We start from the raw sequence: 25,691 nt of genomic DNA on the forward strand, positions 1-25,691 counted from the left end.
TGCAGCGATTTAGACAACGAGCCGATCGCTGGAGCGTCGCTGTTTAGGTTGCTGTAGAGACGTCAAACACAGCAGCTCCAGAACGATGCAGGAGCGATCCAGTGACGTAACGGCGACTCGTTTATCGTTCTCGCTGGTTGTTAGCTCCATGTAAAAACGTTGCTGGCGTCGTTGCTTTTGATGTCAAACATGACGATACACGCCGACCTGACGACGAAATAAAGTTCTGGACTTCTAGCTCCGACCAGCGATGGCACAGCGGGATCCAGATCGCTGCTGCGTGTCAAACACAACGAGATCGCTATCCAGGACGCTGCAACGTCACAGATTGTTGTCATTCTCGTTGCAAAGTTGCTGAATGTGACGGTACCTTAAGGGAGAACAAAAGGATTAGCTCTAGAAATTAAATATGTCAGATTTTTATCTACCCAGAAAACGTTTATACATACAATACCAGTCAAATGTGTGGACACACCTGTTCAGGCACTGGTTTTCTTTGTTCTGATTTGAATGTGCACATTGTAGATTCAGGTTGGCAGCAAAACTCCAAATGACCACATGTAGAAATAAGCCATACAGAAATGTGTGTTGTACTTTGGATGCTTAAAAGGTGCCCTCTCTAACAGCTCTTACCTTACAGCTCTAACCTTACTCTAAGAGCTGTACACCCCTTTGGCATTCTCTCAAGCAGCTTCTTCAAGTAGAGACCTGGAATGGTTTACCAACAGGCTTGAAGGAGTTCCAAGACATGTTGAGCACTAGTTGCTGCTTCTCCTTCACTCTGTTGTCCAACTCCTTTCAAATTATGTTGTTGGGTTAAAGTCGGAGGATTTTGAAGGCCATGACATCTCACACATTATTCCGTAACTCTCCTTCTTGGCCACATAGCCCTTACATAGCTTGATGGTGTCTTTTGGGTCATTGTTTTGTTGCCCCACCAATGATGGTCCTACTAAGTGAAAACTAGATGGGATGGTGTCATTGCAGAATGCTGTAGTAGCCATTCTGGGTAAGTGTGCCCTGAATTTGGAATAAATAACCACCAGTGTCACCAGCAAAGCACCCGATTACCCATTATACCTCCCCCTTCGTACTTCACGATGTGCACCACACATGTAGATAACATAGTTCACCTTTTCTGCATTTCATAAAGAAACTCAAATTTTGACTTTTCTGACCACAGTACAGATTTCCGATAATCTAACGTACAGTTCTTGCTTTGCTTGGCTCAAGCAAGTTTTTTTTTCTAGTTGTAAGTTGTCAGTAGTGGCTTCTTTGTAGCAATTCAACCATAAAGGCCTGCTTCTGTCAGTAATTCGTGGACAGTTGATGTTGATATGTGCTTGCCATTTCATGTCTGTGCATCATTTATGAGGCCTGTTATCTTAGGTGCTCTGAGGCAGATAACTGATGAACTTACCTTTTGCAGCAGAGGTAACTCTTGGTCTTCCTTTCCAAAAGCAGTCCTCATGAGCCAGTTTCATCATAGCAATTGATGGTTTTCATGACTGCATTTGAGACTACCTTCAAGATTCTAGCAATTTACCAGATTGAATGACATTCATATCTTAAAGTAATAAACTGTTGTTTCTCTTAGTTGAGTGGATCTTGCCATATTTGGACTTAGAAGAGTTGTGGAATAGAGATCATGTCTGCACAACACATTTGTTGGTTGCAAACACTTTCTGAAGGCCAGTGAATCTAGAAATAAACTCTTGACGAGCCCTTCCTGTTCATTGGTAGTCATGCCAAATGACTACTGGATGAATCTGTTTGCAAGAAAGCCAAGGGGGGTGTAAATCTGTCATCAGATGAAAAGAGGTACTTTGAGGAATCTTAAGATATAATTCTTATTCTAGTTTGTTTCAAAAGTGTTTCTCAGTCTGTTTTCATGTGTATTTCATGCCTGTATCCTAAATCTACAATGTGCACATTCCAATAAGAACAAGGAAAACCACTGCATAAACAGATGCGTCCAAACTTTTGACCATTAATGGACATGAAGATGTTATGTATGATGATTTATTTTTCTCCCCAGGTGATTTTCCTCAGCATCTTCAGGTTATGATCAATCTTCTTCGGTGTGAAGATCGCATCAAACTAGTAAGTCGTTGCTTCAAAATGAGTGTTGAGATGAAGGTGATCATTCTGATCAGTGGTATGGTTAAGACGAGTCTGACACCCCTAAGACTCAAATTAAAGAGTTTGTTCAGTGTAAAATGAAAATTCTGCAGTCACTCCATTACTCGGGCAGAAGCCGCCTAGTGGGCGTGGTTTCGCTCCATACACTTGTAAGGAATGAGGCCACGCCCACTAGACAGCTTCTGCTTGGGAGTATTATGCACATCGCATACATCACCGCCGTTCCTGGCACAGAAATCGGCGAGTCTTCGCAGCGCACAGTGCGTGTGCTGGGGGAATTCAAAAGTCCGCAGTCACATGGCGTGACAGCAGACTTTTCATTTTAGGACAGACAACCCATTTAAACCATTAACAAAATCATACTGGTGAATTAGCCCCTATAAAAATAATACTAGTCAGCATCGGACTGGGTTGGCAAAGGTCTACCAGTAACATTGATTCTTGGGGCCCACTATTCAGCTACATGCAAAAATAACCTGACCCTAGTACACAAATATATTTTTGCTACTATATAATATCAATTTGGCTAGCTTATTTAATGAATAATTAGATGATAGCTTTTTCTGCAAATTAGCAGTTCTTCATAGGGGCCTACCAGAGGATTCTCCGGTTCTCCTGTAGGCCAGTCCAAGCCTGCTTGTAGTGCAGACTTAACTTGAAGCTTTTGTATCAGATAAGTGCATAAATATCCGCCCTCTGAATTACCATCCTCCGCACCTTTCATTATAATGATTGACAGCGCTCTCTTTGGAGCACGGCCTGCATTGAATCCACAGCTTAGCTTTGGCCACCTGCTACTGTGCGATCGTGCAGCTAGCGGCCGCTGCAGACAGGAGATGGATACATCCGCACAGTCTGTGTGTGCTCTCTGCTCTTGTAGTGTCTGTGTGTGGAGGTCTGATTCATTTCAGGCAGGGCACCACAGCGAGTGCTGTGAATTAATAAAAGGGAAGGTGCAGAGGATTGTAATTGACAGGCTGAAATGGTGATCTGAGCTCTAGGCCATGCCAAGGTTACACTGAAGCCCCCTCGTTTACATTTTAAATATATACCGTAACTTTTTTTTTTTATATAAAACACAATAAGGAAAGTCTACACTACTAGTATGATGTAGGGGGCCAAGTTCTACATTCGTATAGGGGAATGGTTTATTTTGGCAATGACTGACTCCCTTTAAAGAGATTGACCTACAGAGCTTTATTCATGTACAGCAATACATGAATGGTCTCACCCACTGGAGGCTGCAGTGTAAGGAGATTTGCTCCAACCCCTGAATAAGTATGTTGAAAATAATTCCTAAATAAAGTAAAATGCTATTGTTATAGACTTACATTGTAACTATTGCCAAGATTTCTGAAATGCTACAGGTAATCATTGAAGACTTTGGATCCAATGCATATTTGTGTTAAAATTACTGTTTCAGACTTCTCGTTTTCATCTCGTTTCCTTCCTCTACTAACTAACCAATACTAATATTGCAATTTCCTTGGGTGGCTTAACCATAGCTCCAAAACAGTACGTTCGTGGTCTTGGGTCACTCGCTCTTGTCATACGCACCTTGAAATCTTGTGCTTATTTGTTCTTGCCTGGGCTACTGCAACTCTCTTGTAATCGGTCTTCCTCTTGCCAAACTTACTCCTATCCAATACATCCTGAATGCTACAGCCAGGGTTGTATTTCTGTCCAGCGCTTCAGTGATGCCTCCACTTTGTGCCAGTCATTGCACTAGTTACCTATCCACTACAGAGTATAATATAAAATGATCACACTCAACCACAAAGCTCTCCACAGTTCTGAAACACCGTACATCTCTCTTACTCCACCTTTCCTTCCATTCTGCAGCTAATTTAAGACCGCCTCCTTAATCTGAACCTCCCACTGCCTTTTCCAAGACTTTTCTTGTGCTGCACCACTGTACTTGAATGCACTACCCGAAACAATCAGATTAATACCTAGCCCCCACATTTTTAAGCGCCCTTTAAAAACATATCCTATCACCTCACTTCACTAATCTAACTCTTCCTTGCTCTCCCTTTTTAAATGTTTCTCAGAATGAAGTTCCGCCTATCCATCTGTGTCTTCTTCCCAATAGCACTTGGTAAAAGTACTTGAAAAGGTACTGGCCGATGATCGGATCAAGCATCTTTATTTGAAGACCCAGAGTTATTATGATGGTTCCTGTACCATACACGACTATCACTTTTTGCCTATTGTGCCCTTCCCCCTTATTTCTTTATAGATTGCAAGTTTGAGAGCAGGACCCTCACTCCTCCTGTATCTGTTGAGTTATATGTTGCTCAATAATGTCTTTATTGTCTGCACATGTCCTTGCTTGATTGTAAAGTGCAGCGGAATATGTTGGTGCTCTATAAATCTGGGCCTATATCTATCTATTGATTTTACGAAGCCTAAACTTACAATTTGGACTACTGATCAATGGAGGATATGAGCTTTGTGTCTTCATAGATGGTAGGTGGTCCTGAGTTTTGCTCTGGGGCAACTGGAATGCGATAGCTAATATATAATGTCTTTGGTAACGCTGTTCTGTTATCATCTTACAGTATTGATGACTTATCTTGCATCTTTTAAAATAGTTTTTTTCCTTCTTTGGCATAAAGGTAAAGTGAAATTGTGTTACTGCTAAATATAAGAGCATCTGTTACTGAGAAAGCCTGGACTATCGTCCTGGCCCAACAGATGGTGACAGATGCTCTTTAACCCATTATGTTACATGTATTTATTAGACACCTCTACAATAGTGCTATGTTTGTTCTATTATTGTAGGTTGTCCGTCTAGAGAGCAGCTGGTCAGATCGTGTACGTTACATGGTGGTGGTCTACAGTAATGGACGTCAGGACACAGAAGAGAATATTCTACTTGGGGTAGATTTCTCCAGTAAAGAAAGGTAATTATTTATTATTATTAAAACATTTATAAAATAGGACACTAAAGCAATCACCCGGCCCGGGATATGTGAAATACTGGCTTTTCAACCTACACACTTGAACACTACCCTCCAGACTTAACAAACTGCACCGCGAGGGAAGAGAAAATCCCTGTCTAGAGAATACCTACTGAATTCAACTGTAGTGAAAAAGGCCTGTTTGGCGGAAACGCGTCGACACTCACAGGTTGCTCTTATGTAATAAAATAAATCTTGTTTGCATTCAAAAGGAGTGTGCAATTGATATTTATTCTATATAGTCTATGAGGGACCTCACCAATCCCCTCAATTGGCACCTCTGATAGTGAAATACCTCAGTGTGCACGCCAATATCTATTTTTCATAAATTGGGATTCGTTATTTAGAACATGTTTCTACTTGATAGGAAATGGATGTATCATATCTCGCTTACAAACAAAAAATTGCAGATCAATCATTAAAACTCCTTACACAACAGATTTAAAAAGGAAAATTGAACATGGAAACTTCAGACCTTGCCATCTTCTCATTTGGCCAAGATACCCGAACAATGCTGAATACTAATAGTACCAAGACGTGTATTGTTCGTTTACGTACTTTAGGAAATGGCATAATGGAGAAAACTATCTACAGCCTATAATTGTAACCCAAAGCATTTGTCATTAAAAGGGTTGTTCACTAAAAGTACAACACCTTCTCGATCTAAGTGCTTAGCTCCATTAAAATAAAACCTCCATACTCTCCTCTTGTGCCAGTGGCTTTCCAGTGGTGTCGACACGCGCGTTCCCGGCACTCGCGTGCGGTTATGACACCTGAGCCCTACGTTTAGTCAGCTCTGGCGTCCCTATCCCCACCTAAGTAATCAAGAGCAAGTGACCGGCCAGCCGCAGCTCTCGCTTCCTCTTGATTACGTAGACGTTCAAAGGCAAGGACAATGACACCAGGATTGAATGGGTGCAGAGCACACATGTCATAACCGCACGTGGAACGTGAGTGCCGACACCCTTGGAATGGAGCTGAAAGGGGACGGGAGTTATAAGTGGTTTTATTTTCATGGGGGCAAAAATTCAGATGGAGAAGGGGTTGTACTAGTAGTGGACATTTAGCTATGTAATCCTGAGCTTACATATGACTCTTTATTGGCGTCAAGAAAAGAAGAGAGTCCAGGATTGTGGTAATCACAAAATGAACAAAATCATATTCTTTTTATTAAATACAATTTACAAAATATCTAAAAAAACACAACAGACACAATCCGATTAGCAGGTAAAGGAAATTTACGTGGTTTGGTTTCAAACCCCCCCCCTATACAAGTGAAGAAAAGAAACAAACACATGATAACAAATAAATATCAAGAGAACGGTACCATAATAGACCAGTTAATGTCCTGAAAGGGAAGTGAAACCTAAGTAAATACTATAGTAGCATGATACAACAACGGATCACCCACCAAACCCCCTGAAGTACGTTTCGTCTTGTGTCTTTACAAGAGTATTCTAACTAGGAACGTTTCTTGTTTGTTCACAGGATAGGTGATAAATAAGTGCTAGGACCTTCAACCGTCACTTAAGCTCCTCCTCGCCAAAAGTCGGGGGGGCTCGGGATTTCGGCTTTAGTGATCATAGGAGTCCTTTATCATTCCATATACTGACGTTACCATTATTATTGACTGACATTGTTAGCTGATTCTTTCATTTAGCAAAGTAGGAGTCATTTACGTTTCGTGTTGAGCAGACGCCGTCATGTTGTCCGAATAGCCACAACCAGAGCAGACAGTTGGCACAAGGAGTCAGATTATTCATTCCTCGCTTCCTCTTGCTTACACTTTTCAAAGGATACAACCCAGGTTATATACATTTAGAAATTCTCAGAGATTGAATCCTTAAAATATGATCTAGATTTCAAGGTAAATCTTCATTTTCAGTTAGACCATGTTCAACCATGATTTTCTGATTTTCCTCCTGTTCTTTCCTCCTTATAGTAAAAGTTGCACTATTGGCATGGTCCTGCACTTGTGGAGCGACACCACCATACGTTTGGATGGAGATGGGTAAGTGACTGCAGCCAGCATGCAATCATTGCATTTTATACAGACGTCGGGGATGATAAATGTGTTTGAGATTGTAGGATTGTGGTATGGTCTCTTACCAGGCATGTATCATCATCTCATAGTAGTGACTAGTAATGGTTTTGTGAGACAACCTTTAAAGGGAACCTGTCACCCCCGTTTTTTGAGATATAAATACTGTTAAATAGGGCCTGCGCTGTGCGTTACTATGCATCTCGGCTTTGGGAAAATGGCCGCCGCGATCTCTTCTGCGCACGCGCGGCATCCCGCGGCCATTTTCCTGAAGCCCCGTGCAGCAGAGCACTCCATCTGCGCACGCGCGGCCCCAGGAAGATGGCCGCCCCCACCGATGAAAGGGATAACAGCGCAGATCGCGCGCTGTTTCTTCACGTGCGCGCAGGGAATTCGGAACTTGGACATGCGCACACCACTACGCCACCAACGGAAAGCTGGGGAAGAAAAGAGCGATGTCACCACGCCCACCTGACCAGACCAGCCTGATTGACAGGCGAAAACGGCGACTTTGGTAATGTATTTCTCAGCATAGGTGGGGAATCAGGGTACACTACATACACTATAGTAACGCACAGCGCAGGCCCTATTTAACAGTATTTATATCTCAATCTCAAAAAACGGGGTGACAGGTTCCCTTTAAAGAAACACATTAGTATATGGGAGGGGGGAAACTTTTCAAGATGGGTGGTGACCATGGCGGCCATTTTGGATCCAACCTTATTTTTTTCAATGGGAAGAGGGTCATGTGACACATCAATCTTATTGAGAATTTCACAAGAAAAACAATGGTGTGATTGGCTTTAACGTAACTTTATTCTTTCATGAGTTATTTATAAGTTTATGTCCACTTATAAAATGTGTTCAAAGTGCTGCCCTTTGTGTTGGATTGTCAATGCAACCCTCTTCTCCCACTATTGACAGACTGATAGCAACACCGCAGAAGAAATGCTAGCACAGGCTTCCAGTGTCCGTTGTTTCAGATGCTGCAGATCTCATATCTTCACAGCATAGACAAGTGCACCACCACATTATGGGTGTCAGGTCCGAGCATTCCTACATGAACAGTTTCCTGGAAAGTGGATTGGTAATCGTGGGCCAGCTGAATGGCCACCAAGGTCAACGGATCTCACCCCCTTAGACTTTTATCTTTTGGGTCATCTGAAGGCAATTGTCTATGCTGTGAAGATGCGAGATGTGCCGCATCTGAAACAACGGATACTGGAAGCCTGTGCTAGCATTTCTTCCTATTGAAAAAAATAAAGTTGGATCTAAAATGGCTGACTTGAAAATGGCCGCCATGGTCACCACCCATCTTGAAAAGTTTCCCCCTCCCATATACTAATGTGCCACAAACAGGAAGTTGATATCACCAACCATTCCCATCTTATTTAGGTGTATCCATATAAATGGCCCACCCTGTATATTGCAGTCATCATATTATATGGCACTGTGTACTTAAAATTGCTCATTTTGTCCTTCTAACCAGTAAATTCTTCTCTTTTCCATGAGGCCTATGACATCACAGGATTAAAAATGATCTAGCTGAATCCTTCTAACCCCTATGTAGAAACAGGAGGTCAATTTTCCCTGTATGACTCGTGAGTCGCTGCAAAAGTTCCTGTCGGTGAGGAGGAGCAGCTGGGTCAGGAGTTGTAGAGGGAAATGTTAAATGCAAGAACAAGAGACGTCCTGTTTCTACATAGAGCAGAGAAAAGAGAAGAATTGTTCTGGGTAGAAAGGTAAAATGAGCAATTGTAACTGCATATGATGATGATTTCAATATATTAAAAGGATAAAAACTTTAATGAGAGTGCTTCTTTAAGTTAGTCATGGCAATATCATTTTTCATGAGAGCCTTCAACCGGCGCTGCACAGATAATTCTTAAAAAAGAGTCCTATATGTGTAAAAATTATTACAAAACCAAGTGATAAAAAATGCAAAAAATACTTTTATCACTGTTTATTTATAAAAACTGCCTGGTCACGAAGTCCCAAAAATAAGTGGAAATTCCGCTACTCATTCATTGCCGCTTTCTCTTCTATAGAGAGGTTGAGATGATGAGCTGTTGAAAAGCGGTCCATCTCTGCACTCCGCCACATTATACAGATTGTATTGTCTTTCTGTTTCTAGAGTTAGAATATTATGTCTCTAAATGGACAAATACTATGTTTTTTTTGTAATCACATGATTTTTTTTGTATTTGCTTTTAGGGGGTTTAGTGTCAACACTGCTGGAAGAACCCATGTGTTCAAACCAGTGTCGGTCCAGGCAATGTGGTAAGTGTAATATCATTTTCATCACCCTTTACTTTTATTACTAAAGGACTCGTAATCCTGTTGCCATGTAGTCCTCCATATTCATGTGCTCTGTGTAACCCCACCCCTGATTGGCAGCTTTCTGCCTACGCACAGTGCACACAGAAATCTGTTGCGTGAGCGTGGTTACACAGAGCTCAGCATTCAGAGAACTGCTAAACCTTCAGCAGGTAACATTGCTGCACCAACCGGCCCAGTAACTGATACCTCGCTGGAATCAGGGTCTCTTCCCCTACATCATGGTGTTCTGATGCTGGAAATGGAGCAGCTGGGACCGAAGTTGATATCTTCAAATTGGGACATCTTTCTTAATTAAACTGGCAATTTTAATTTAATTTCAGATTGCAGATTTTTTTTTGGGGAAACTGAACAATGCCTTTACCTTCCACAGTGCCCATCAGTTTACAATAGTGTAATACATTGAACCATTTTCTATTTTTCTGGCAAAAATTACAGAATTTGATGCAGATGTGAACATAGCCAGATCATATATTGATTTATGTTTATTTTACAGATTGGTAACCTTGATAATTACCATTGCAGTTTGAGGTTTGTTGTGTAATGTAATCTACACATAGGAACCAGTACTTTAATGGAGCAGGAGCCTAGCAGACATGGGGGAGGGGGTGATTACACTGATAATTGCTTGGTGTAGACATTAGGTTCACATTTGCCTGTGATAAAGGGAGTGAAAATAGCATGAAAGCAAACAGCGGATAGCAGCCACTGCTTCCAGTTGCTCCTCTAATGCCGCCAGATGGTAAGCCGTAATGCGTTTTTGTATGTAATGGTTATTGCCTCCTGTTTCCTCTTGGAATGTGTATCCTTACATGACTCTGCATCTAACAGGTCAGCACTTCAGATCCTCCACAAGGCCTGTGAGGTCGCCCGGCGGCACAATTACTTTCCTGGGGGACTTGCACTTGTCTGGGCCTCCTATTATGAGAGCTGTATTGGCTCCCATCAAAGCTGCATCAATGAGTGGAATACCATGCAGGACCTGGAGTCCGCTCGGTCAGATTCTCCCGTCCTCTTTATGGAGAAGTGAGTTTTCATAGGAAACAAGATGTTCCTTTCTAGTAAATGCTCATTTTAGATCACATTTCTAGAAGTGCTCGTTTCAGTTGGAGTGGGGTTATGGCTTAGAAGAATTCTTCATCCTTTTGTGGTTCGTTCTTGCTTCTCTAACGTCTTGTCTGTTGTAGACCTAGTGAAGGAGAAAAGACTGAATGGGTCATAAAAGCAACATTGAGAAGCATCATGATGAGCAAAGACTTGGAGAATGTGACCTGCAAAGAGGTGAGGTTCTTAAAGAAGGCTCCCATTTTTACAACATGCTTTACAGCGTGTGAATTACTTTCTGATCCCTGTCTTACTTATTTAGATCCGGAATGAGCTGGAAAAGAAGTTAAGCTGCAATTTGAAGGAGTACAAGGAGTATATAGACAATGAAATGTTACTAATCCTTGGGCAGATGGATAAAGCTTCTCTAATCTTTGATTACCTTTACCTGGTATGAGGAAAGCGTGGTATAAATACATTCAATAGCCAGATTCGGTTGATCATCATTCAGTCCATGTGTGTGCAGCATCTTTGGGTCAAAAAGAGTCATGTAGTGTTAAGCTACGATTGGCTTATTGAACGCTTGGCCGAAATGTGGAAGTGATGTTCATATACTAAGTTTCGCCTTGAGCAACAGACCCCCTAGGTAGCAAAACTTGTCAAAATAAGGCTAGTTTCACACTAGCGTTTACCTGATCTGCGGCGGGCTGCGGATTTCCTCCGTGAAGCCCCGCCCTCCGCCACACCTCTGCCTCTAGCTCCGCCTACTTCTGCATGCGGCCTGCGTACCTAACTTTAACATTAGGTACGCAGGTCGTGTGGCTGTATGCGGATGGTGCTGCATGCGTCGTTTTGACGATGCGGAAAAAAAAATGCTACAGGCTGCGTCTACGCTGGTCGCCGCATCGTCAAAACGACGCATGCGGCAGCATCCGCATATAGCCGCACGACCTGCGTACCCAATGTTAAAGATAGGTACGCGGGCCGCATGCAGAAGTAGGCGGAGCTAGCGGCGGAGGTGCGGCCGAGGGCCGGGCTTCACGGAGGAAGTCTGCAGCCCGCCGCAGATCAGGGAAACGCTAATGTGAAGGGGTTGTTGCTTTTTTTAAAGAGGGTTTTTTTTTTTTTTCATTTTGTAACAGAAGACTTGAGGCCATATCCCACCGATTATGGTTGCAATCCTTCGACCATTCTTTTTTTAACGCCTTAACCCCATAAAATTGCCGCCTTTGGCAGATTATAGTTTTTTTTCCGCACAAAGTAGTGATCTAAGTGGTGGCGTGCATATGTTTTATGCATATGGTACATAACATTTCCCTAGATATTATTATTAGAATGTCATATGCTATGTGCGTGAGTCTCGGACAAGTGAATGTCTGAAAGCAAAAGGAAAAAATGGTGAATACGTCATTTAATATTTTGGGAAGAGATGGCATTGATCTGGTTCAATGGGCTTTGTGTTTTAGGGTTCTGAGTGGAACGCATCAAACTTGGAAGAGTTGAATAACGCAGGGTGAGTATAACCAAATTAATTTGTTTGGCTGCTTTATGCTTGCAGTGAAACATTAGTGTACAGTTCATGCTGCTGCTATTATTATTGAATATCAGAGGTACAGCTGCCATTTATTCTTTCCGTATACACATAGAGTGAGGAAAATAAGTATTTGATACACTGCTGATTTTGAGTTTCAGCTACCTCTAAAGATTTTCTATTTTGTTCAGGTCTGGAGACTGGCTAGGCCACTCCAGGACCTTGAAATGCTTTTTACAAAACCACTGCTTAGTTGCCCTGGCTGTGTGTTTCAGGTCATTGTCATGCTGGAAGACCCAGCCATGACCCATTTCAATGCTCCAACTGAGGGAAGGAAGTTGTTGGCCAAAATCTTACGATACATGACCCCATCCATCCACCCTTCAATATGGTGCAGTCATCCTATCCCCTTTCCAGAAAATCACCCCCAAAGTTTGATGTATCCCCCACCATGCTTCACGGTTGGGACGGTGTTCTTAGGCTTGTTACTCATCCTTCTTCTTCCTCCAAAGTTGATACCAAAAAGTTCTATTTTGATCTTATCTGACCACATGACCATCTCCTGTGCCTCCTCTGGATCATCCAGATGGTCATTGGCGATCTTCAAATGGGCCTGGACATGTGCTGGTGTGAGCAGAGGGACCTTGTTTGTCCTGCAGGATTTTAATCCATGACGGTATAGTGTGTTACTAACGGTAATGTTTGAGACTACGGTCCCAGCTCTCTTCAGGTCATTGATCAGGTCCTCCTGTGTAGTTCTGGGCTGATTGCTGACCTTTCTCAGAATCATCCTTTTGACAGGTCCTCTTTTGTTTCTTCCATTTCCAATAATTGTGCCAATGGTTGTTGCCTTCTCAAGCTGCTTGCTTATCGTCCTGTCACCCATTCCAGCCTTGTGCAGGCCTACAATTTTGTCCCTGGGGTCCTAAAGACAGCTCTTTGGTCTTGGCCATGGTGGAGAGGTTGGAGTGTGATTGATTGAGTGTGTGGACAGGTGTCTTTTATACAGGTAACGAGTTCAAACAGGTGCAATTAATACAGGTAATGAGTGCAGAGTAGGAGGGCTTCTTAAAGATAAACTAACAATACTTATTTCATGCAATAAAGTACAAATTAATTTAAAATCATAAAATGTGATTTTCTGTTTTTTATTTTATGATTCTGTCTCTCACAGTTGAAGTGTACCTATGATAAAAATTACAGACCTCTCCATTCTTTGTAGATGGGAAAACTTGCAAAATTTGCCGTGTACCAAATACTTATTTTCCCTACAGTAGTTTATTACCATCCACAGAGCGCCTATGGAGTCGCATGCTACTTTGCATCATCTCTAACACTTATCGCTCATTCTTGACAACAAATATAATAAAGCAGAGTCCCATGTAGACCATTAATTACAGCGCTTGACAACTGCTATTGAAGGCACTTCTTACAAGAAAATGCATTAAGAGCTGGAATTTTGGATTTAGTAATATAAGGATACATTTAATATGGGTCATGGAATGTTATTTGAAAAGCTGAAGCTCTAAATTTACATATCTAGTCATAAACTATAATTGGAGAGATATTTGAGAAATACTACTTAATGGTGTGATTGATCTTTAGGTTGTTATACAGGACATTCCTGGAAAAGATTCATTATAATTTTGCTTTGAAAAAAATTGAATGGGTTAGGGAGATTGAGGTATAAATCCTAATATTTGTCTCTTCTGTATATTTATATACTATTTAAGTTTTAAGAAAAGATGTAAAATGTTCAAGTGGTTAATAAAAATAATAGTATGATTTGTATATTGGCTTTCTTGGCATAAAAATGAAGAATTCTGAGCATATAAGTAAAGACATGAGTATAAGCGCCTGTTTTACTGTATTACGGCAGCTTGTAGCTTATATGTAAATAGGATATCATATATTTTACTGAGGATGCAATGATAATTTTTTTTGTCATTCCAGAGTTGGCTACATACTGAATGTGACCAGGGAAATAGACAACTTTTTTCCGGGCCTTTTTGGTTATCATAATATCCGAGTATATGATGAAGAATCCACTGACTTATTGTCACACTGGAATGATGCCTATAACTTTATCAATAAAGCAAAGTTAGTATTGGTTTACACTTGTATATTGGTGCAAACACAATGCAGGAAATTTACTAAGCTAAATATTCTAGAATGCTGGCTGATTTTTCATCAAGAGGTTGGGATACATACCATGTGGCAGATTTCTTACGGATATCAGAAGCTTTTTGCACCACACTAAGCAGTGCCTATTGACGTTGGCTTAAATAAAAGGATTCAAATTGTACCAATATTTTAGCTCAGGTTGTTGGCATAAAATAACAAGGAGATGTGTCCAGCAAGATGCACCAAATTTATCATACAGCTTGAACCGCTATGAAAAATTTGGCACGTGTGCCTGAATAGTCAAGTTTTAGAGGAACATGTCATGTTGAAAATGGTATCGGATCTACAGGTAGGATGTTATACAGTGTAAGACAGTAATAAATCTGCACCAGTCAGCTTGTCCATAGCGTAGGTGGTAAGCGTTTGCTTGTTGGCGCTTCCTCCACTGTGATCCCCACTGATCACTAAGGCTACGTTCACATTTGCGTTGTTGGGCGCAGCGTCGTCGACGCAACCAACAACGCAAAACACAACGCTGCATTTTTTGACGCATGCGTTGCCATAAACTAGTAATGTTCTTGAATTTTGGCGCAGGGAAAACGCTACAAGTAGCGTCTTCCGCGCCCTGTCTGGTGCGTCAAATTGACGCATGCGTCGTAAAACACAATACAACGCATACCGGCGCATGTCCATGCGCCCCCCATGTTAAAGGGAACCTGTCACCCCGTTTTTTGAGATTGAGCTATAAATACTGTTAAATAGGGCCTGCGCTGTGTGTTCCTATAGTGTATGTAGTGTACCCCGATTCCCCATGTATGCTGAGAAATAACTTACCAAAGTCGCCGTTTTCGCCTGTCAATCAGGCTGGTCAGGTCGGGAGGGCGTGGTGACATCGCTGGTTCTTCCTCAGCTTTACGTTGGTGGCGTAGTGGCGTAGTGGTGAACAAGCAGCGCGCGATCTGCGCTGTCATCCCTTTCGTCGGTGGGGGCGGCCATCTTCCTGGGGCCGCGCGTGCGCAGATCGAGTGCTCTGCTGCACGGGGCTTCAGGAAAATGGCCGCGGGATGCCGCGCGTGCGCATTAGAGATCGCGGCGGCCATTTTCCCAAAGCCGAGTTTGCATCTCGGCTTTGGGAAAATGGCCGCCGCGATCTCTAATGCGCACGCGCGGCATCCCGCGGCCATTTTCCTGAAGCCCCGTGCAGCAGAGCACTCGATCTGCGCACGCGCGGCCCCAGGAAGATGGCCGCCCCCACCGATGCAAGGGATTACAGCGCAGATCGCGCACTACTTCTTCGCCACTACGCCACCAACGTAAAGCTGAGGAAGAACCAGCGATGTCACCACGCCCTCCCAACCTGACCAGCCTGATTGACAGGCGAAAACGGCGACTTTGGTAAGTTATTTCTCAGCATACATGGGGAATCGGGGTACACTACATACACTATAGGAACACACAGCGCAGGCCCTATTTAACAGTATTTATAGCTCAATCTCAAAAAACGGGGTGACAGGTTCCCTTTAAAGATAGGGGTGCATGACGCATGCGTCGGTATGCATCGACGACGCTGCGCCCAACAACGCAAATGTGAACGTAGCCTTACATGAGTGTCCTGAGCCCAGTTCCTACTAGCTGTTGTCGAGATTATCTAGAGCAGTATGGTCACAAGAGCGAAGTGTCAGCTCTTCTCCTCCAGGAATACCTGAAAAAGTCAGTTATAAAGTCTGTAGACCAAAGTGTTACATAACATGGAGAATGACATATCGTTGCTTATGATGCGTTGTTGGAACATTACATTAGCATTATGACTTTTAATTTTGTTATTTTGCCAACAGAAAAAATCACTCCAAGTGTCTGGTACATTGCAAAATGGGAGTCAGTCGCTCAGCTTCCACCGTCATTGCTTACGCAATGAAGGAGTATGGCTGGTCCATGGAGAAAGCGTATAATTATGTGAAACAGAAACGCAGCGTAGCAAGACCAAATGCAGGCTTCATGCGTCAACTCTTAGAGTATGAAGGAATCCTTGATGCCAGGTGAATTGAACTCCTCTTTTGTGTAGCAAATGCATTTTTACTGTGAGTCTTTACTCTACATAAATTATACTGATTAATAAATGTAGAAGTGGAAGGGATCTGACTGCTAGGAATCCCACTGAAACCTGCGATGCAGTGCGCATGCGGGACTACAGCGCAATTTACTTGTATAGGTCTGTGGGAGTGGATAGAGTGGTGGGCACCATGCCCATTTCCAGTTCATATACACTGCAGACATGTGCGTCCTGTTCTTGTGATCTCAGCAGTCCCAGTCATCAGACATCCACCGATCAGCTGTTGTCATCTCTGGATTAGGTCGAATGTGAACAGGGCTGAGCAGTGGAGTTCTGTTCACTGAGTAGTGTCCGTCGTCAAGAACCTCAGCTCAGCTCCTATTAATTTCAACAGGAGACTGAGCTGAAGCACCTGAGAATGACATTATATAGTGAACATTGGGCTCTGTATAGTGTTAACGATCAGCCAAGTGTCGGCCACCCACCAATCTGTTGTTAATCACCTATCCTGAAAATATCATCAAAATCATGCGCCTACATTTCCCCTTTTAGGGGTAGGTGGCCAGCATATGCCAAAAGAACCCAAGGTACCCCTTGGATATATTCAGCTTATGTGCCAAAGTGTCCCAAAGCAAACATGGGGTGTGGGCAGAACTAAGTTTGCTGAAAAAAAAAAAAAGAAAAGGCTAAAAGTCAGAAGAGGAGATGTAGTAGAATCATGGATTGCCGTAATGGTTTACCTTAGTTTTGATTATAAAAAAAAAACCCTCACAGGTCAACATTTAAATTTCCGATTTCTTTGTATACTTTGCATATAAAAGAAGCTGACAATCAGCAATGGGGGCCAGAGCTCATGAATATCAAGAACCACATAGCAGTAGTATATGTGGTTCTTGATATTCATGAGAGGACTAGCAGAGCTGCAGCAGATAAGCCTAGTAAACAGTTCAGTTCTGGAATCAAAACCTATGCTTATACTAAAAAAAAAAAAAATATATATATATATATATATATATATATATATATATATATATATATATATATATTATATTATATATATTCCAGATAAATTAACCTAATTTTTTGTTCTTATTTTTAATATTAGTAAACAGCGACACAATAAACTATGGAAGAAGCACGTAGAACAAGTTGAATTTGAGTCCATGTTTCCGTCTGGCTATCAGCCACCTAATCTGGAATCTGACCTTCAATACAGAATAAATGAGGAAGATGAACAGGTTTTACATGAAAGTAGATGTTTAGGGAACCTTCCAGAACCTCATGGCTTTATTGAGCCAACTATGCTGCTGGAAGTCCAAGATCTTGAGCGAGATGCCTTAATAGTAGATGCTCCTTTTCCAGAATCATTCTGCACAGTAGAAACCAAAGACAAAACTTGTAACAAGGCGGGAAGAGATTTAGATCTCCGAGTGCGGGAAGTAAGAAAAGCGTTGGACTTTGAAAACACTTTAAATCCTAAGTACCTTGAAGATGACCTGAGTCCTGGAGAAACTGAGAGACGGAAGCTATCTGCACACATGATGTATTACAAAGACGATCTGCGTGCTGGCAAGGAATTTTCCAACAATGGCAGCAGTAAGAGAAGCTGTCCAAAAGACAGCGAAGTAAGGATTTCTTCCATTTGTATTTGCAATAATTGCTGGGATAAGAGATTTTCCTTTACAATATTCATATGTTGTAACACTTAGGGTACGTGTCCACGTTCAGGATGGCCGGCGCTTTGGACGGAATGGAAAACTCGCTCCGCCCCCTTCTGGAGGCGCGATGATGCCGGATGTGTTCACTGTTCACATCCGGAATCATCGCACCCCACACATAGGGCCCTGTGTTTTACCTTGCGGCGGCGCAGTGTCGCCGCAAGGTAAAGGACATGCTGCGATCTAATAAGACGCGCCGCATGTCCGGAATCGCAGGGCCGCCGGATGCGTGTTACCACGCATAGTGGAGACGGGATTTCATAAAATCCCCGCCACTATGCTCTAACATCTGGACGCTGCGGATTGAACGCTGCGGATCCACACAGCATTCAATCCGCAGCTAGTCCGGATGCAAAACGGCCCGTGGACGCATACCCTTAAGGTGAAGTATACATTTACAAAGTTGAGGTTCATGAAGTAAGTAACGTGGATGCAGCTGTGTAATAATGTAGAAATCAACAGCCTCAGATTTGGTCCCAAATAGCTTCTCTAGTGCCCTAAATCGATAACCCATTTAGGACACGTCTTGTATAGAGCACTTTTCAATAGTTACCTCATTATCCAAGACAGTATTATAATAAAAGGTAGCTCCTATTTATTTAGATATCAGTAGATCCACCATTTACAATAGTTGATGGTCACAGCTTACCTGCTCCTCCTTCCTGCACATTGACACTTTCTGAGATCGCAGAGCATACCTAAAAAACTCCCCCATAGACGTAAATGGACATCTCCAGCCCATTGCTTTGGTCGGTGTAGCTGCTGTAAAGTATATTACTGAATTCCGTTAGCAGCAGCCCAGGCAAGATGGCTACCCCGATAAGAGATGTAAACAAAATAAGATGAGAAAAATCAACCTCTAGAAAATAAAAAAAATTAAATTATAATATGGTTTTAATGAGGAATATATATAATTGATACCCTTCCTGTGATTAACCTATATATCCTTCCAAAGGTGAAAAGGTCAAGGCAAAATTTTGTATTATAAGTAGTGATGAGCGAATATACTCGTTACTGGAGGTTTCTCGAGCACGCTCGGGGGGTCCTCCGAGTATTTTTTAGTGCTTGGAGATTGTTTTCCTCACCTCAGCTGAATGATTTACATCTGTTATCTAGCTTGATTACATGTGGGGATTCCCTAGCAACCAGGCAACCCCCACATGTACTTATGCTGGCTAACAGATGTAAATCATTCAGCTGAGGTGAGGAAAACAATCTCCAAGCACTAAAAAATACTCGGAGGACCCCCGAGCATGCTCGAGAAACCTCCAGTAACGAGTATATTCGCTCATCACTAATTATAAGTAGTATATTGATCATTTTATCTAACAACATACATAATAATTTTTTTATTTATATGATGCTCCGTTTCATTCTTCTACCTAGAATTGTTCTTTGGTTTTGTAGGAAGATGCCATGTTTGGAATCCTCAGCAAGGTCAAACCACCATATCCATCTTGTACGGACTGTATGTATTCCGAGTCCCGGGAAGAATGCCAGGATTTGGATACAACTGGCCTACCTGAAGCACCCGCCGTTTGCACTCAGCCAGCACTATTACAACACATGACTTCAGCAGTTTTGGACAGGATGCACGGACACAAACTGGTTAAATCCACACCATTGCAAACCGATTACAGAGATTCAGTTACACTGCATGAAACTAGTGGTCAAGAATTCTGTGAAGACTCAAAAAGAGATCTCAAACAGGCGAAAGATCTGAAATATTTATTTTTCACCAAGGACTTAGAAAAACCGATTATGCATAGCTACTTGATGCAACACCAAGAATCTATTATTCAGCTTCAGAAAGCTGGTTTGGTCAGAAAACATACCAAAGAACTGGAACGTCTCAAGAGCGAAGGCTCTTCTGCACTTAAAGAGAGTCCTTTAGAAAAGATAGAGAGCGCTAAACCTGAGACTGCACCGCCACTCACCGTTGAGTCTATCAAAGAACAGACTGATAGTGATCCATCGGATAGCATGTTTCCGAAGACCTCTACTCCATACTTCAGCAAAACTGATTTGATAAGTAGCTATACAAAGGATTTCCTGAAGACCATCTGCTACACGCCAACATCGTCTTCAATGAGTTCTAATCTCACCCGCAGTTCGAGCAGTGACAGCATCCACAGTGTCCGTGGCAAACCTGGCCTAGTCAAACAGAGGGCGCAAGAGATCGAAACTCGCATGCGCCTAGCTGGTCTTACTCTTTCTTCACCTCTTAAGAGATCCCACTCACTAGCCAAATTGGGAAGTCTCAATTTTTCCACTGATGATTTATCATGTGACCCTGACACTTTTCAAAGCTCTGAGTGCAAGAGCCCAAGGCTAAGAGACAATCTTGTCTGCACGGACACTCCTTCGTCATCATCAACATTGGAAACTCCATCTGGTCACATGGAGTCTAATAATTCATCAATGACTGAAACAGACTTTTTATCAAATGTTAATTTTATTGTTTGTCCCATGTAAATGTAATGGGCTGATTTGTTTGCGACCAATATTTTGTTGCTTTTATACCCATTGCAGATTTACTTGATTAACTGTGCACATAATATTACTGCGTTCTTTGCTAATGTTTTTTTTTCCTTATTTTTTTGTATTGTGGATTTATTTCTATTTTTATTGTTATTGCCAATTAAGGTACTGTTTTTGTATTTAAGTTACTTTTGGACTGGGAACCACAATATTGTTACAATTTGTAGACAAAGAATGACTAATATATGTATAAATATATGCTGCAATTCACATTTACTGAATGCTACCTCCATTTACTTTAGTGAGGCTTTATCAAGGCACAATGATATACAGTGCTGTACAATTAAAGAGAATCTGCTGCCAGATTACACCCTGGCTTTTTATTTGCGTAGTATGTTGCATTATGCTTGTTATGTAATTCGTTGCATCCTAATAGATAACAATCTCCTTTATTAGGAATTAATCCAACATGATAAGAAAGTTTAAAAAAAAAGGGGGGGTAAATGTGGCATGGCCCACCGATCCAGGACATAGATAAACAGGAAAAAGTAAAAAAAAAATGCAGCCTCAATAGAACGTACAGGACTCAAGACTACATATACTGAGGTCATTGAGTTCCTTAAACAAGGGCACAACAGAGATCTTCAATATCACACAGTGGGTAAGGCACAGTATATATCAGTAATAAATATACGCACAGAGAAGTCACATAATCAATTAATAGTGAAAACCTAGAAGAGGTGAGGAAGGGTACCCCCAAAGCGCATTATATATACATATATATATACACTAGATGATTCGAACGCATCGGGTATTCTGGAATACGTACAGTCATGGCCAAAAGTATTGACACCCCTGCAATTCTGTCAGATAATACTCAGAAGCCTGACAAACAAGATGGAAGAACTAGAAGCAGAAATATCTACAGGTAACTTTGACATAGTGGGAATAACCGAGACATGGTTAGATGAAAGCTATGACTGGGCAGTTAACTTACAGGGTTACAGTCTGTTTAGAAAGGATCGTAAAAATCGGAGAGGAGGAGGGGTTTGTCTCTATGTAAAGTCTTGTCTAAAGTCCACTTTAAGGGAGGATATTAGCGAAGGGAATGAGGATGTCGAGTCCATATGGGTCGAAATTCATGGAGGGAAAAATGGTAACAAAATTCTCATTGGGGTCTGTTACAAACCTCCAAATATAACAGAAACCATGGAAAGTCTACTTCTAAAGCAGATAGATGAAGCTGCAACCCATAATGAGGTCCTGGTTATGGGGGACTTTAACTACCCGGATATTAACTGGGAAACAGAAACCTGTGAAACCCATAAAGGCAACAGGTTTCTGCTAATAACCAAGAAAAATTATCTTTCACAATTGGTGCAGAATCCAACCAGAGGAGCAGCACTTTTAGACCTAATACTATCTAATAGACCTGACAGAATAACAAATCTGCAGGTGGTTGGGCATTTAGGAAATAGCGACCACAATATTGTGCAGTTTCACCTGTCTTTCACTAGGGGGACTTGTCAGGGAGTCACAAAAACATTGAACTTTAGGAAGGCAAAGTTTGAACAGCTTAGAGATGCCCTTAATCTGGTAGACTGGGACAATATCCTCAGAAATGAGAATACAGATAATAAATGGGAAATGTTTAAGAACATCCTAAATAGGCAGTGTAAGCGGTTTATACCTTGTGGGAATAAAAGGACTAGAAATAGGAAAAACCCAATGTGGCTAAACAAAGAAGTAAGACAGGCAATTAACAGTAAAAAGAAAGCATTTGCACTACTAAAGCAGGATGGCACCATTGAAGCTCTAAAAAACTATAGGGAGAAAAATACTTTATCTAAAAAACTAATTAAAGCTGCCAAAAAGGAAACAGAGAAGCACATTGCTAAGGAGAGTAAAACTAATCCCAAACTGTTCTTCAACTATATCAATAGTAAAAGAATAAAAAATGAAAATGTAGGCCCCTTAAAAAATAGTGAGGAAAGAATGGTTGTAGATGACGAGGAAAAAGCTAACATATTAAACACCTTCTTCTCCACGGTATTCACGGTGGAAAATGAAATGCTAGGTGAAATCCCAAGAAACAATGAAAACCCTATATTAAGGGTCACCAATCTAACCCAAGAAGAGGTGCGAAACCGGCTAAATAAGATTAAAATAGATAAATCTCTGGGTCCGGATGGCATACACCCACGAGTACTAAGAGAACTAAGTAATGTAATAGATAAACCATTATTTCTTATTTTTAGTGACTCTATAGCAACAGGGTCTGTTCCGCAGGACTGGCGCATAGCAAATGTGGTGCCAATATTCAAAAAGGGCTCTAAAAGTGAACCTGGAAATTATAGGCCAGTAAGTCTAACCTCTATTGTTGGTAAAATATTTGAAGGGTTTCTGAGGGATGTTATTCTGGATTATCTCAATGAGAATAACTGTTTAACTCCATATCAGCATGGGTTTATGAGAAATCGCTCCTGTCAAACCAATCTAATCAGTTTTTATGAAGAGGTAAGCTATAGACTGGACCACGGTGAGTCATTGGACGTGGTATATCTCGATTTTTCCAAAGCGTTTGATACCGTGCCGCACAAGAGGTTGGTACACAAAATGAGAATGCTTGGTCTGGGGGAAAATGTGTGTAAATGGGTTAGTAACTGGCTTAGTGATAGAAAGCAGAGGGTGGTTATAAATGGTATAGTCTCTAACTGGGTCGCTGTGACCAGTGGGGTACCGCAGGGGTCAGTATTGGGACCTGTTCTCTTCAACATATTCATTAATGATCTGGTAGAAGGTTTACACAGTAAAATATCAATATTTGCAGATGATACAAAACTATGTAAAGCAGTTAATACAAGAGAAGATAGTATTCTGCTACAGATGGATCTGGATAAGTTGGAAACTTGGGCTGAAAGGTGGCAGATGAGGTTTAACAATGATAAATGTAAGGTTATACACATGGGAAGAGGGAATCAATATCACCATTACACACTGAACGGGAAACCACTGGGTAAATCTGACAGGGAGAAGGACTTGGGGATCCTAGTTAATGATAAACTTACCTGGAGCAGCCAGTGCCAGGCAGCAGCTGCCAAGGCAAACAGGATCATGGGGTGCATTAAAAGAGGTCTGGATACACATGATGAGAGCATTATACTGCCTCTGTACAAATCCCTAGTTAGACTGCACATGGAGTACTGTGTCCAGTTTTGGGCACCGGTGCTCAGGAAGGATATAATGGAACTAGAGAGAGTACAAAGGAGGGCAACAAAATTAATAAAGGGGATGGGAGAACTACAATACCCAGATAGATTAGCGAAATTAGGATTATTTAGTCTAGAAAAAAGACGACTGAGGGGCGATCTAATAACCATGTATAAGTATATAAGGGGACAATACAAATATCTCGCTGAGGATCTGTTTATACCAAGGAAGGTGACGGGCACAAGGGGGCATTCTTTGCGTCTGGAGGAGAGAAGGTTTTTCCACCAACATAGAAGAGGATTCTTTACTGTTAGGGCAGTGAGAATCTGGAATTGCTTGCCTGAGGAGGTGGTGATGGCGAACTCAGTCGAGGGGTTCAAGAGAGGCCTGGATGTCTTCCTGGAGCAGAACAATATTGTATCATACAATTATTAGGTTCTGTAGAAGGACGTAGATCTGGGTATTTATTATGATGGAATATAGGCTGAACTGGATGGACAAATGTCTTTTTTCGGCCTTACTAACTATGTTACTATGTTATGTAGTTTCTTCCTGAAAATGATTGCAATCACAAGTTCTTTGGTATTATCTTCATTTAATTTGTCTTAAATGAAAAAACACAAAAGAGAATGAAGCAAAAAGCAAAACATAGATCATTTCACACAAAACTCGAAAAAATGGGCCAGACAAAAGTATTGGCACCCTCAGCCTAATACTTGGTTGCACAACCTTTAGCCAAAATAACTGCGACCAACCGCTTCCGGTAACCATCAATGTGTTTCTTACAAAGCTCTGCTGGAATTTTAGACCATTCTTCTTTGGTCCAGGTCCCTGATATTTGAAGGGTGCCTTCTCCAAACTGCCATTTTTAGATCTCTCCACAGGTGTTCTATGGGATTTAGGTCTGGACTCATTGCTGGCCACCTAAAGGCCCCTTCACATTAAGCGACGCTGCAGCGATACCGACAACGATCCGGATCGCTGTTTGGTCGCTGGAGAGCTGTCACACAGACCGCTCTCCAGCGACCAACGATGCCGGTAACCAGGGTAAACATCGGGTAACTAAGCGCAGGGCCGCGCTTAGTAACCCGATGTTTACCCTGGTTACCATCCTAAAAGTAAAAAAAAACAAACAGTACATACTTACCTAACGCTGTCTGTCCTCCAGCGCTGTGCTCTGCACTCCTCCTGTACTGTCTGTGTGAGCACAGCGGCCGGAAAGCAGAGCGGTGACGTCACCGCTCTGCTTTCCGGCTGACCGACGCTCACAGCCAGTACAGGAGGACACAAAAGAGAATAGTAAAACCAAAAACACTCAGTTTGAAAATTTTTTTTTTTTTTTTTTTTTTTTTGCAGTAATCCGCAAGTGCTAGTAAAAGATGTAAATAACAGGGTATTTGGTTGATACGTTTTTTGCAAAAAATGTATACTAAGCTGCTCTACCAAACTTCACGGTATACCCTTATCAGAGCAGTCCTAACTAATGTATGCAATCCCTATCTGATGTATTTAAAAACCTGATCATCTGTATATTACCTGTGTGAACAGGGTTCAGAGAGGAAAAATCCATGTGTGCATACAGGGTAGAACAGCTTTTGTGCAGATAGCCCAAGAGGAGTGGTGAAAGAGAATAGTAAAACCAAAAACACTCAGTTTGAAAAAAAATTTTTTTTTTTTCAAACTGAGTGTTTTTGGTTTTACTATTCTCTTTTGTGTCTTCAGGTTTCTTTGTGGTGTGTGAACATGTTCTTACAGACTTGTTCACTGTGCAAGTAGCCCATGTGTTCCTGTTTCCATAATTGTTCTCTTGTGTCTACAAGACTGGGGAGTTCCACCACTCCTCTTGGGCTATCTGCACAAAAGCTGTTCTACCCTGTATGCACACATGGATTTTTCCTCTCTGAACCCTGTTCACACAGGTAATATACAGATGATCAGGTTTTTAAATACATCAGATAGGGATTGCATACATTAGTTAGGACTGCTCTGATAAGGGTATACCGTGAAGTTTGGTAGAGCAGCTTAGTATACATTTTTTGCAAAAAACGTA

At 41.7% G+C, this 25,691-nt stretch overlaps 1 protein-coding gene across 2 annotated transcripts in view; it reads left to right on the top strand.

Moving 5' to 3' along the window:
• The window catches only part of SSH1 (slingshot protein phosphatase 1), a 63,970-nt gene extending 43,171 nt beyond the window's left edge, over positions 1-20,799 (top strand). For both annotated transcript variants that reach the window (XM_069759619.1, XM_069759628.1), the window contains 12 exons: positions 2,039-2,103; positions 4,927-5,048; positions 7,048-7,116; positions 9,361-9,426; positions 10,315-10,509; positions 10,671-10,764; positions 10,850-10,978; positions 11,994-12,040; positions 14,012-14,158; positions 16,018-16,218; positions 17,338-17,857; positions 19,358-20,799. In XM_069759619.1, coding sequence (XP_069615720.1) covers positions 2,039-2,103; positions 4,927-5,048; positions 7,048-7,116; positions 9,361-9,426; positions 10,315-10,509; positions 10,671-10,764; positions 10,850-10,978; positions 11,994-12,040; positions 14,012-14,158; positions 16,018-16,218; positions 17,338-17,857; positions 19,358-20,425 — 2,723 coding nt within the window. In that variant the 3' untranslated portion in view covers positions 20,426-20,799. The remainder of the gene's footprint in view (positions 1-2,038; positions 2,104-4,926; positions 5,049-7,047; positions 7,117-9,360; positions 9,427-10,314; positions 10,510-10,670; positions 10,765-10,849; positions 10,979-11,993; positions 12,041-14,011; positions 14,159-16,017; positions 16,219-17,337; positions 17,858-19,357) is intronic.
• Positions 20,800-25,691: the final 4,892 nt, after the last annotated feature.

This window comes from Ranitomeya imitator, chromosome 1 (genome assembly GCF_032444005.1).
Source record: "Ranitomeya imitator isolate aRanImi1 chromosome 1, aRanImi1.pri, whole genome shotgun sequence".
Classification (NCBI taxonomy): Eukaryota; Metazoa; Chordata; class Amphibia; order Anura; family Dendrobatidae; genus Ranitomeya; species Ranitomeya imitator.